Source organism: Tupaia chinensis, unplaced genomic scaffold, assembly GCF_000334495.1.
Source record: "Tupaia chinensis unplaced genomic scaffold, TupChi_1.0 Scaffold147417_1, whole genome shotgun sequence".
Classification (NCBI taxonomy): Eukaryota; Metazoa; Chordata; class Mammalia; order Scandentia; family Tupaiidae; genus Tupaia; species Tupaia belangeri.
The window spans coordinates 1-13,651 of NW_006207268.1; the positions used below are offsets into that span (position 1 = coordinate 1).

The 13,651-nt window shown below is 38.5% G+C and overlaps 1 protein-coding gene across 1 annotated transcript; it reads left to right on the top strand.

Moving 5' to 3' along the window:
- Nucleotides 1–2,949: 2,949 nt before the first annotated feature.
- On the top strand, nt 2,950–12,776 carry LOC102495198 (guanylate-binding protein 1; the record flags this gene model as incomplete). The annotated part of the gene is given in 9 exon segments (XM_006169704.3): nt 2,950–3,077; nt 4,687–4,796; nt 5,115–5,308; nt 5,841–6,083; nt 7,060–7,340; nt 8,185–8,397; nt 9,367–9,469; nt 9,908–10,101; nt 11,871–12,776. Coding segments are annotated over 9 exon segments (1,583 nt in total), but the record flags the coding sequence as incomplete, so codon positions are not given.
- Nucleotides 12,777–13,651: the final 875 nt, after the last annotated feature.

The following is a 13,651-nucleotide window of genomic DNA, read 5'->3' on the forward strand; positions in this document are numbered from 1 at the left end:
CTGGCACGTCACAGAGTCAGAGCAGCCACCAGGCACAGGAGGACTCCATGCACGCTAAGAGCTCCTCTCGGGATCTTGAGCACACATGCACACGTGCCCAGCGTGAGTTTTAAGCCTCCGTGTCCAGGACGCGAACCACGGTCGACTACATGGGAGTCCAGCAACATAGCCATTATGCTAACTGCTGGTCCCCCTTAGAACTTCTTGAAGAGCTGGCCTGGAGTCGGTAAATTCTTTCAGGTTTTGTTAATCTGAGAATGTTTTTTATCTTTTCTTCCCATATGAAGAATAATCTTGCCAGGTATAGTAATCTTGGTTGAAATTGTTTTCAATTGAACACTTTGAATATATTTCCCTATTCTTTCCTTGCATGCATTGTTCCCAATGAGAGGTCCAATGTTAACCTGATGGGATAACCTTTATAAGTAACTTGATGTCTATTTCTTTCCAATTTTGGTATCTTGTCTTTGTCTGTGATTTTGGCCAATCTGGCTGTGATGTGACTTGGAGAAGACCTTGGGTTGATTCTATTTGGGGTCCTTTGTATTTCTTGGGTCTGAGAGATTTGAATGACTCTCTAAGCATAGAAAGTTTTCTTCCAGGATTTCATGGAATAAATGATCATTGTAATTATTTCCTTCATCTTTTAGGATACCAATTATCCAGATGTTTGGATGCTTAATGGTATCTAGTATTTCTTGTATATTGTCCTCATTTTTCTTGGTTATTTTCCCAGTCTTTCTGGTAGTTTTTTTCTAGGTCAGAGGTTTTATGTTTTATACTCTCCATCCAAGATTTTATTTTCTGCAAGATCTAATCGGCTTTGTTTTTAAAAGAATTACTTTATTTAACTTTATTTTTTTAATTTACTTTAATTTGACCAGAGAAGGAGAGAGAGAGAGCGAGAAAGTGAGAAAGTAATACACCAGGTCCATGACTCGAACCATAGTTGGCCATGTGGGAGTCCAGTGCCCTCAACCACCATGCCACTTGCCAGCCCCTAATTTGCTTTTAATACTTTTGAGGGAGTTGATTTCCTGTATTACAGTCTTCATCTCTAACAATTCCATTAGATTCTTTTTCATGGTGTCTATTTCTTCTTTCAACTCATAAAAGGACTTCCTCATGTCCTGGAGCTCATTGTCTCTTTTCTCTTGTATTTTCTGGAACTCATCTCTCTCCTCTTGCACCTCATTTACTTTTGTCACTATAAATATTCTGAATTGTTTATCTGACATTTCCACTATTCATACTACTGAGTTCCATAGTATTGTCGGTGGATGATGAGGAATTGATGTTTTCCCTTAGGAGAGAGATATTTTCTTAATTTCTCATATGTCTTGTGCTTTTATGATCCTAGTCATCAGGTGAATTATACATTTTTCCCTAAATTCTTCAAATTAATTCTGAGTCTTCAAAGGTGAGCAGGAGGAAGTGATCAGTGATCTCTTTCTGCTCTACCTCCCTGATGCTCACCCAGCAACCTGCACTGTTGACTCTGGACTTAGATAATTCAGAATCCTCCCAGTTTCTAGAGAATAAATTCACCTGGGGTTGAGCTGCTGAGCTTCAACTGAGGAAGACAGAAGGTGCCCCACAGTGTACAATGTGCACCACACACACTTCAAGAAATGCTAAAGTCTGAGAATTCAGAGGCCTGTGACAGGGGATGAGCCACAGTCTCTCTGCTGCTCAGTCTCCCTGCCTCTCAGTGTAGCTAGGCTGTCACTGGGACAGATGTCTTGAGGGAAAGGAGGGCTTCTCCAAGTTGCAATTAACACACCTAAGAGTTCAAAGGCATGTGAGGGGCAGGGATGAGCCAAGGTCTCTGCAGCACAACCTCCCAGCTGCAAAAGGCTCACCATGCAGCAAGGCCCATCACTGGGCAGATGTCAATCTTGGCACTCTTACTAAAAATCAGGAGACTGTGCTCCCTATTCTGTTCTGTTGTTCTCTATATAAGCCATCATGTCAGCATCACACTTTTTTCATTTTCATGGTTTTGTAGTAAGCTTCACAACTCTGGAAGTATGAGACCTTCAAATTTGTTCTTCCTTAAGATTGTTTTGGCTTTTTGGAACTCTCTTGAGATTTAAGATAAAAATGATTTTTTTTCTGTTTTTCCAAGAGAAGTCATTGAAATTTCTATACATACTGCTTTAAATCTATGTATCATTTAGGGTAGTAATGACAGCTTATGAATATTGGCTCTAACACGACCCAAAGAAACCCAGGATGTCTTTCTAATTTTTTATATCTTTAATTTCTTTCATCATTTGTATTTTTCAGTAGAAGTCTATCACCTTGTGATTTAAGTTTATTTCTAAGTAGTTTATTTTTTTTATGTTATTTTTAAATGGGATTTTTAAAAAATTTATGTTTCAGATTGTTTTTCAGTTACAGAAATGTAACTGATTTTCACATATTGAGTTTTTATGCCACAACATTATTAGATTCCAGGTTTCTACATATAAGATCAGGCCATTCGTGAATAGACAAAAACAAACAAACAAACAAACAAAAAATCTTACTTCTCCCTTTCTAATTTGTATGCCTTCAATGTCCTTTTCTTGACTAATTACTCTAGATAAAAGCAGTCATCCTTTTATTGTTCCTGATCTTGGAGGAAAAATTGTCACCATTTCACTATCGAGTATGATGTTGGCTACGGGTTTTCAAATATAGTCTTTATTATGTTGAGGTCTTTTTTTTTTTTTTTTCTATTTCTAGTTTGTTGATTGTTTTTATCATGAAAGTGTGGTGACATTTTTCATGTACTTGGTTATCCTACTTTCTGTATTTTCCCGATAACAAGGAAGATCAGTACTAAAAGCACTAAAAGTGGTTTCAACTATCTCTCTCAACCTTGATTATGCTAATTTTTATATCAATTTCTAGAACCTACTGCTATTAAAATTTGAATCCCTTTCATCCCACTTGCCCCCACAGGCTTCTCTCTGGGCTCCACAGTACAGTCTCACACCAAAGGAATTTGGATGTGGTGTGTGCCTCATCCTAAAAAGCCGGAACACACCCTAGTTCTGCTGGATACTGAAGGCCTGGGTGATGTAGAGAAGGTATGGACCAAGAATTTAAATTTGAAATAAGCCCTTCATCTTCATATATGCTCTCCATGATTTAGTTTTTCCTTAAATAAAAGCTTGCACTGAACTCTAATATGTCTTGTTCATTTCTGTTTATATGTCATGAGAACAAGTTTAGCCACCAGAGTTGAGAAAATGTTTATAAAATAGAATTTAGCAGAAGAGCATAGTGATCAGTGAATAGCGTTCTGTTGACAATAGACTATAAGGTAATCAGGTTAAGCCAACTATACAAAGACAGCACAGATAAACTCAATGTCATGAGTCATATCCTGCAGAGAATTTTAGTTCAAGATTTAGGTTCTAAACCCCATGACTTATGTTTATATTTAAAATCTGTTACTAACTCAGTGGCCTCAGTATTATAAGACCTCTTTCTCTTAAAAGAATTGTTTTTATTTAACTGTATTTATTTTAATTTGACCAGAGAGGGGAAGAGGCACAGAGAGAGAGAAAGTGAAAAAGCAAGCCGCCAGTTCCAAGACTGAATCATGGTAGGCCATGTGGGAGTCCAGCGCCCTTAAACACCATGCCACCTGCTGGCCCCAAGACTTCTTTTTTTTTTTTTTTTTTGGAGAGGTTTTTGCGATAGGGCGCGTGCGCTCGCCAGACAGACACAGAGAGACAGAAAGTGAGAAATCACCCCCCAGGGGGGATGGCCATGCCGCAATCCCTTCTCCTCCATTCTCCTCTCGGGATCTTGGGCACGCATGCACACGCGCCAGGCATGAGTTTTAAGCCACCAGGTCTGGGACACGAACCGCAGTCGACTACATGGGAGTCCAGCTACATAGCCATTACGCTAACTGCTGGTCTCCCCAAGACTTCTTTTAACGTTAACTTTCTGATTTGTAAAATGGATGTAATTCATCTCTATTTGCCTCATAGTATTGTTTTGAATATTTAACAAGATAAAAAACGGGTCAGGTACATAATAATTGTTCAATAAAACAGCTACAAGTATTAACATTATATAAATCACTTTTAAAAGAAGAGAATCTTTTAAATTTAAATTGTATTTAAGATTGGGACCAGCAGATAGTGTAATGATTACATTGCTAGACTCCCACATAGTTGACCACGGTTCTAGTCCCAGACCTAGCAGCTTAAAACTCATGCCAGGTGTGAATATGTGTGCCCAAATCCCAAGAGTAGAATGGAGGAGAAGAGATTGTGGCATGGCCATCCTCCCTGGGGGATGATTTCTAAGTTTCTGTCTCTCTGTCTTTCTGTCTTTCTGGGAAGCACACACACCCTATAGCAAAAATATCTCTCTCAAAAAAAATTGTATTTAAGGTCTTAGAATGCCCATTATCCTTAATTATTTGTTTTGCAATTGCCTGCTAATGATTATGAGAGGGCCTGGTGAGAATCATTCTAAACCAAAAATACTAATTAAAAACCTATTCAAAATATAAATCCTATTGACAGTCACATCTATTTAGATTTGGGTCCCTTTTTAGGTCACTAGTCAAAAAAAAAAAAAAAACTGACTGAATGAGCATACTTTTAACCATCGATTATTTAGAAAGTACCATGCCAATGAAACACACTCCTGACCAAAACATGTTCTGACTTCCAGGGTGACAACCAGAATGACTCCTGGATCTTTGCTCTGGCAGTCCTCCTGAGCAGCACCTTAGTGTATAACAGCATGGGAACCATCAACCAGCAGGCCATGGACCAACTGCAGTATCCTATTCATGGTCTAGAACAGCACCAAAGTTAGAGGGGAGACCAATATAGATAAACCAGATGCCTGACCAAGAATCCACATGAATGAAGTTCAAAAGAAGAGAATAAAAAGTCATTCAAGTATAGGGAAAGTGAATCAAGTACAAAAGGAGAGAATAAAAAGTCATTCAAGTATAGGGAAAAGATTTCATAATCTATTGAAGAATTGGCACATAGGCTAAGAACAAAACAAAATGAAAGTTTAGAAAGAAACAGAACTAATGTGGGATGGAGGGCCCTATTCATTTTGCCAATTTTCCTTAGCTAGCTACTCAGCTATGTGACAGAGCTGACAAATCGAATCAGAGCAAAATCCTCACCTGAGAATGATGTTGAGGACTCAGCCGACTTTGTAAGCTTCTTCCCAGACTTTGTGTGGACTCTGAGAGATTTTTCCCTGGAACTGGAAGCAAATGGACAACCCATCACACCAGACGAGTACCTAGACAATTCACTCAAGCTAAAGCAAGGTGACAGGGACTTATGGTTGGTAAATGGGGATGATATGAGAAATTATACATTTTTAGTTTTCTGTTTATGATTATCTTACATTTACAGTTTTCTATTTCATATAGTTAGCTATTCCTAGTAATTACTACGTGTTTCATATCTGAATAGGCTGATTTTAAATTATATTCTCCCTTGTTCTATAGGAAAGTTTCTTTTTCTTCTACCTTTCCCTATACTATGATTGGATGAATTGTACCTCCTAGTTTTGTATTAAAATTCTGTATTTACTTGAAGAAAATAGATTAAAATATGAACAGTGTACTAGTCCAAGTGTTGGCAAACTGTAGCCCACAGACAAATTAGTTTTATTGGAATAATGCTATGTTCGTTCATTTACATATTGCTCTTAGCTGCTCTTATGTGATAATAACAGAGCTGAGAACTTGGAGAAGACCACCTGGCCAGCAAAGAAAATATTTACTACCTGGCCTTTTACAAGAAAAGAGTGATAACTCTTATATTAGGAAAAATCTCATTTTTATTTTCCTCCAGGTACTGGTGAAAAACATAAAACTTTTAATCTGCCCCGACTCTGTATCCGGAAATTCTTCCCAAAGAAGAAATGCTTCATCTTTGATCGACCCACTCACCGAAAGAAGCTGGCCCAGCTTGAGATGCTGCATGATGATCAGCTGGACCCTGAATTTGTGCAACAAGTTGACGTCTTCTGTTCCTACATCTTCAGCTATGCCAAGGTTAAAACTCTTTCAGGAGGCATCAAGATCAATGGACCTCGTGAGTCCCCTTCCTTCATTATTAAGGCTAACGTAGCGTAGAATAATAACCACTTGGTTTCAGCTTTGAAAAATACAAATCTATCACTATGAGGGGACTTCAAAAAGTTTTTGGAAAAATAAAATATAAGTTTATTTTGGTGCAAAAACTTTTGATATCCATGAACAGTTTTTTTGTACTATGCATTTTCCAACAATTTTTCTCATATTATTGTGTCAAATTCTAAATGGTACCACCATTTCTAATAGATGTTAGATTTCTTGGTGGGAAAAATAGGAAAAGTCAAAGAAAAAGAGCTGTATTGCTTAAAGAAATTACACTACTTAACTGAACCTAAACTGTCCAATACAATAGCCATTAGACAAATGGAATACTTAAATATAAATTAATTTAAACAAAAGCAAATTAAAAATTCATAACACATGGCTATATTTCAAGGGCTCATATCTACATGTGGCTAGTTGCTGTAGTATGAGATGGCATATATAGCACATTTCCATCGTTACAGAAAGATAAAGAAAGTTCTCTTAAATGATGCTGTACTAAAATAAACCAAATGTAGAACTCCTTTTGATTGGGATAGCACTGATTGTTCCATAAATATTACATACTTACTATGGATAGGGTTTATGGTACAGACATAAATAAAGAGGTATGCTTCCTGTCTTAATGGTACATGGGATTAAAATGACTACAAGCATTCAATAAACTCAGGCCTATGCAATCTAGAACAGAGATTGTCATCCTCTGGTGTGCTTTCATATCACCCAAGGATCTTGTCAAAGAGGAGGGTCTAGTTTAGCACATCTAAGGCAGGGGCTGAGATTCTGCATTTCTAGCAAACTTCCAAATCACGCTAAGGACAGTGATGCTGTGATGCAAATAAGTAGTCATTGATATGCTCAGAATTACCCAGTATAGAGATTTTTCTCCAATCTCTCTATAATAAATATCATCATTGGTTCTCAATTCATAGGTTTTGAGAACCTGGTACTGACCTACGTTAATGCCATCGACAGTGGGGATCTGCCCTGCATGGAGAACGCAGTGCTGGCCTTAGCCCAGATAGAGAACTCGGCTGCAGTGCAGAAGGCCATTACCCACTATGACCAGCAGATGGGCCAGAGGGTGCAGCTGCCCACAGAAACCCTCCAGGAGCTGCTGGACCTGCACAGGACCAGTGAGAAAGAGGCCATTGAAATCTTCATCAAGAGTTCCTTCAAAGACGTAGATCATTTATTTCAAAGGGAATTAGCGGTAATTTCTCTCAAGGGTATATGATTAAGGACCTCAGAAGGCAAAATACTGCTAAAAAATAAAATTTTGAGAGAATCAATTCTCACTAAACTTTAAAATGGTGACAACTACGGTTGGGTTTCATAAAAAATAACCAGTTTCATTACCGTATACTTAAAGTTTAAAACATTTTTACTTGGGGCCACCAGGTGGTGTAGTGATTAAGGTGCTGGACTTCCACAGAGTCAACTGCTATTCAAGTCCCGGATCTGGTAGCTTGAAACTCCATGCCAGACGCATGTGTGTGCATATATAAAATCCCAGGAGGAGAATGGAGAAGGGATTGTAGCATGGCAAACCCCCTCAAGGGGTTATTTCTCACTGTCTCTCTGAAGAGCATACCTTAAATTTTTTTTTTCTTTTATGAATAAACTAATATTTTCCTTAATTTAATTAAATGCATGTAAGAAACAATCAGCACTTCTACTCTAATTATATGGGCACTGTTAGACTGATTTGACATTCTGGCCAAAAGCAAGGCGAATTTTAGTTTTATTATCTGGAGTAGACTTATATTGAGCCAGATTTATTCCATATGCAATTATTGGTCCAATCTGAAAAAGCAGAAGTTTACCTTGAAAAGTGTGACATAATACTAGTGTCTCTGCTCTGGATTTCATCTCCAAGAGAAAAGGACTTCAGTAGAAAGCGGGCATCAGGAGGGAAGAAGGGGCCCTGTGGAGGTGCCTATAAGTTTTTCTAGACATCAAAGACTCTGAAGGGAGGGAGTGTTTCCAGAAATTCTCAATTCAAGCTAACATATTTTTTCCTATGATTCCTTTTGCTTCCTATTTTTATATTCAAGGCCCAGCTAGAAAGAAAGCGGGATGACTTCTGTAAACAGAACATGCAAACATCATCAGATCGTTGCTTGGCTTTAATTCAGAATATTTTCAGTCCATTAGAAGAAGAAGTGAAACAGGGGGTTTATTCTAAACCAGGGGGCTATCGTCTCTTAATTCAGAAGGTACAAGACCTGAAGAAAAAATACTTCCAGGAACCCAGGAAGGGGATACAGGTAACCAAGCTATATCTGTCGATTCTGAAAAGCTACTGAAATACATCTTTGAAACACCATTTGACCAAGCATAACCACATATAATTGTATGTTACTGTCTGCATAACGCTCATGCTTTCATTCAATAACATGTACAGGCAGCCTGTGACAGCAGATGAGTCCCCGATGCTCATTAAAGAGAGTGCCCATAATTAATGGTTGAGTTATAAATTGAATTAGATTAACCACCAAGTTGTTATTATCATCCACTATCACGGCTGGATTTATTTTGCATTGCAAAGGACAAGACTCAATGAGAGTGCTAACAAAAAAATGATAATTTATTATTTAGGCTTCAACCTATTTTTTAAAAACACCTGGGTCTGGGGTTGGCAGGTGGCATGATGGTTAAGGGTGCTGGACTCCTACATGGCCAACTGTGGTTCAAGTCCTGGGCCTGGAGGCTTACTTTCTCACTTTCTCCCTCTTTCTCTTTTCCTCTCTGGTCAAATTTAAATAAATAAAGTTAAATAAAATAATTCTTTTTTAAAAAGCTGGGTCCAATAACATTTCAAATATTGTTATCATCTGTCTTTCTCTGTCCATTGCTCTCCCTATGCTCCATCTCCACAGTCCCTTTCATCCTTCTTCCAGCTTCTTCTTCGTGATCTGCTTCTTTCTCTATAACAGCTTCATTCTCCAGCAAACTCATTCGATATAGATAGACCAGAGCACCAACACCTCTAAACTTTTGGTCTTCAGTTTGAAAGGACAGAGAATCTCTTTTCCCTAGCTTCTATATCAGCTTAGTGGGGTGCTCTGATTGGTTAGCTTGGAAAGTGTACCCACCCGTGATAGGGAATCTTGGCCACCACCAGATACATCAGGGCCAAGAGGAGCAACTCCTCAGGGAAAACATGGTGGGGAGATAAACAGGAACAAATGCTACAGCCATTTCCTACTGCTAATTCATCTCCTCTGGATTCTAAGGCTGAAGAGATCCTACAGAAACACTTGAAGTCCATGGAGCCTGTGATTGATACAATTCTACAGACAGATCAGACTCTCACAGAAAAGGAAAAAGATATTGAAGGTGAGAAGCAAGTTAAAAGACTAGATGGGGCCCAGACACAATGGCACATGCTGCTAAGACACTATGTTCCACAGCCTGGGATCACATGAAAAATCCAGGTTTGATTCCCTGCCCAACCAAACACTGAGTGTGGTAGTGCACACTTACAGTCTCAGCTGGGAGGGTGAAGCAGGAGGATCACAACACAGTGAGATTCTGTCTTAACAGAGAGAGAGAGAGAGAGAAATTATGACTCCAGAAGCATGTAAAAGTTTTAATAATTTGGGTGGAGTTGAGATCCTTAAACTAGAACAAGAAGAGCAAAGATGTGTTCTATTTGCTGAAGCCGTATCTGAGTGGGTCATACACAGTCAGCAACAACAAAAAGTAAGTATATAAAGAAGAGTGGGGCAGCATACAACCACACATATTATTTTTCTTCTTCCATTTCTTCCTCAGTGGAACGTGTGAAAGCTGAATCTGCACAGGCTGCAGCAAAAAGGTTGGAAGAAATGCAAATAAAGAACCAGCAGATGCTGGAACAGAAAGAGAAGAGTTATCAAGAACACGTGAAACAATTGACTGAGAAGATGGAGAAAGATAGAGCCCAGATGTTGGAAGAGCAAGAGAGGACGCTTGCTTTTAAACTTCAGGTATTCAGTACACCATATTAAGGTTTCTGGGATGGTTTTCTCCCTATTCTCCCTGATAACAAACTGTGGAAGTCAGAATAAGAAACTCAGAAGAAGTTTTTTACCTACTAAGTTTTTACCTACAGCAGGTCACATCCATCCTTTATCAATATATCCTTCAATTAATGGTTGCTATTATCTGCTAGGCATCATAAAAATGTCTTATATGGGGACCAGCAGTGAGCGTAATGGCTATGTTGCTGGTCTCCCATGTAGTCAACCGCGGTTCGCGTCCCAGACCTGGTGGCTTAAAACTCACACCGGGCACGTGTGCGTGCGTGTCCAAGATCCCGAGAGGAGAATGGAGGAGAAGGGATTGCGGTATGGCCATCCCCCCAGGGGGTGATTTCTTGCTTTCTGTCTCTCTGTCTCTCTCTGTCTTTCTGGCAAGCACATGCACCCTATAGCAAAAAACTCTCCAAAAAAAAAAAAAAAGAAAACTAAAAAAAACCAAAGTTTTATTTGTATGGGGTAGGGGTCTTCAAAAAATTCATGAAAAAATGTATGTTATGGGACCAGCAGTTAGCATAATGGCTATGTTGCTGGACTCCCATGTAGCTGACCGTGGTTCAAGTCCCTGACCCGGTCACCTAAACTCATGCTGGGCGCATGTGCGTGTGTGCCCAAGATCCTGAGAGGAGAATGGAGGAGAAGGGATTGTGGTGTGGCCATCCCCCCTGGGGGGTGATTTCTCGCTTTCTGTGTCTCTGTCTCTCTCTTTCTGGTGAGTGTACATGCCCTATAGCAAAAACCTCTCCAAAAAAAAAAAAGTATGTTATGAAAAAATTATACAAGGATTTTGATATTTTTTTTACCAAAATAAACTCACCCTTTAAATTTCCCACTAACTTTTTGAAGTATCCTTGTATCTCTTGCTTAATACTATATGAAGCAAGAACCATACCCCTGTTGCTTAGAAGAAGAAACAGAGGTTCAGAAAAGATGAAATAACTTTCATAAGATCATACAGCTCACAGAATACCTGAGGTCTCTTTATAAGTTTGTGGAATCCACAAAATGTGTTGTTGTTGTTGTTTTTTTTTCTGTCACACCTGGTATGATTTTAACTCTACAAGAAACTTTATGAGAGGAAGTTCTCCTTAATCTTTACACTTGTGTGATAGTTTGCCACTCCTACCAGTTTTCCATGCCTTTCTCCACTCAGTGTTACGCTGGGAGTTACATGCAGAAATTCAGTATAGTTCTGACCTCCTTAACATATCTTTTGTTTCCCTAGACACTAAGTTGTGGAGGCTTAGGTCAAATTTCTTGACCTAAGATCCAAACAACTCATCAGATTATAAAAATACTTTATCTTATATATATATATATATATATATACACACACAATACTTTGTACCTATGTGGCTCTATAAAGAGTTTATAATGCATAGATAAGATTAGTAGCCAAACATATGATTAAGATTGCCTACACAAGTTATGCATAATTTATGGGGTGGAGGGTGGTCGGTAATCGGGAATCAAGACTGGTAGTTTTAGGTTTGTCAAAAGATATGAGTTAAAACTTAGCTAAAAGAAATCCAAAAGAAGTAATTATAAAGCTCAGATGACCAAGAAAAAGTATAATGAAAATTAAGCGTACAGAAAACTTCAAGAAGAAATTAAATACAAAAAAATAAAAAAAGAAGTCAATGAATGTTTCCACTAGATAGAATACAGAAATAAACTTAACACTACAATTTATTCCATCTTCATTTGTCCCTTTTTAGGAACAGGCCCGACTCCTACAAGAAGGATTCCAAAATGAGAGCAAACGACTTCATAATGAGATACAGAGTCTTCAGAGAAGGATGGACAAGCCAAAGAAGACATGTGTCATAAGTTAAAGGCCAAAAGAAAGAGCATATCTGTCATCCTTACTAGGGCATAGCAAGTGATTTTAGAGTTTAGAAGTGTTACTGTGCTTGATAATAATTAGATCTTGCATCCTAACACCAAAAATTTACAAAAGTATGCAATAAAATAATTAAAGTCATGTTAATCTTCCAAAAAAGATGCTAAATAGTGTAACAAGGATGGATTTTTACCTCTGTACTAATATAGGAGGTACAAGCTTGTACTACTCAGGAGAAGTGTATTCGTTCAGATGACCACCAACAGACAAAAGGACATTGAGAAAAGTCTTAGGTCAGAAGTCTTGGGACATATTTTGGCATTGGTTTGGCCAAGTATGCAATGGTCCTAATGTCATAGAAAATAATACTAGCTTCTTAGTGAAGACAAAGACAGCTCTCCCCTTTCTTTAGGACTGCACAGTCTATGATCATTAATATGATTTCTGGGCACTGGATAATGAACATCATATTGAATATTTTGAGTTTCATATTAACTGTTCAGTTACATTCTTGTACTGAACAGAATTAGGATAGAACCTCCTCTCTCTGCCCCCACAGTATTTCATAATTGTCCCTTCTTTGTGAACCTAGAGAACTAGGTACTGATTTTTATTCCTGACATCGCTCTAGGGAACCCATCTGGTAAGAAGCATTCAGCACTAAAGACCAATAGGAATGCCAAAAATACATTGCACATGATGAAAATTTAGACAGCAACAGGGCAACCCCCATAGAAATTCTACGGGAGCAGAGAATCTATATACTATATAACCTGTGAAAGAGAGGTTTGGAACACTTAGGAGCTCCATTATGAATGTGGGCCTGGAATTCTAGAGGCACACTGAGAAAGGAAATAGGACACTTTCCTTAGAAGAGCAGTTTCTATCAGGTTCTAAAACAGTAATGCTCTAACACAGTGCTGTTTTTCTTTTTTCTCTCGTTTTTATTTTTAAATTATTTTCTTTTTTTTTGGAGAGGTTTTTGCTATAGGGCGCGTGCGCTCGCCAGACAGAGAGAGAGAGACAGAGAGATAGAAAGCGAGAAATCACCCCTCCAGGGGGATGGTCATGCCACAATCCCTTCTCTTCCATTCTCCTCTCAGGATCTTTGGCACGCACGCACACGCGCCCGGCGTTTAAGCCACTGTGTCCGGGACTCGAACCGTGGTCGACTACGTGGGAGTCCAGCAACAACCATTATGCTAACTGCTGGTCCCTAAACTATTTTATTTTAAACAGAGAGGGAAGAGGGAGAAAGCATACCCTAATGCTGAATGGTGATGTCAAAATTCCCTCTTCTCCATTTCCCCATCTGTTTGGATTTGGACACAAATGCACAAGTGCCTGGCTTTTTTTTTTTTAAGCCACTGGGGCTAGGATTTGAACCATAGTAGGCCATGTGGAATTGAGCTTCCTTGGCCTCTAGATTATAGGTTGGCCCTATAATAACATTTTCTAACACTATTAGATAGAAGCCACTTACGTGTTGAAGGGCACAGTTATTACCAGAGTTTTAATCAAAAACACTTTTTATTATTATAACTTACATGTGGATCCCATATCTTGAATATATTTTTTTCCTATCTAATTTGTAAAATCAAAATTCATTTTCCCTTTTTATAACTTGTTCAAAGAATGTAAAGACTATCTGATGGG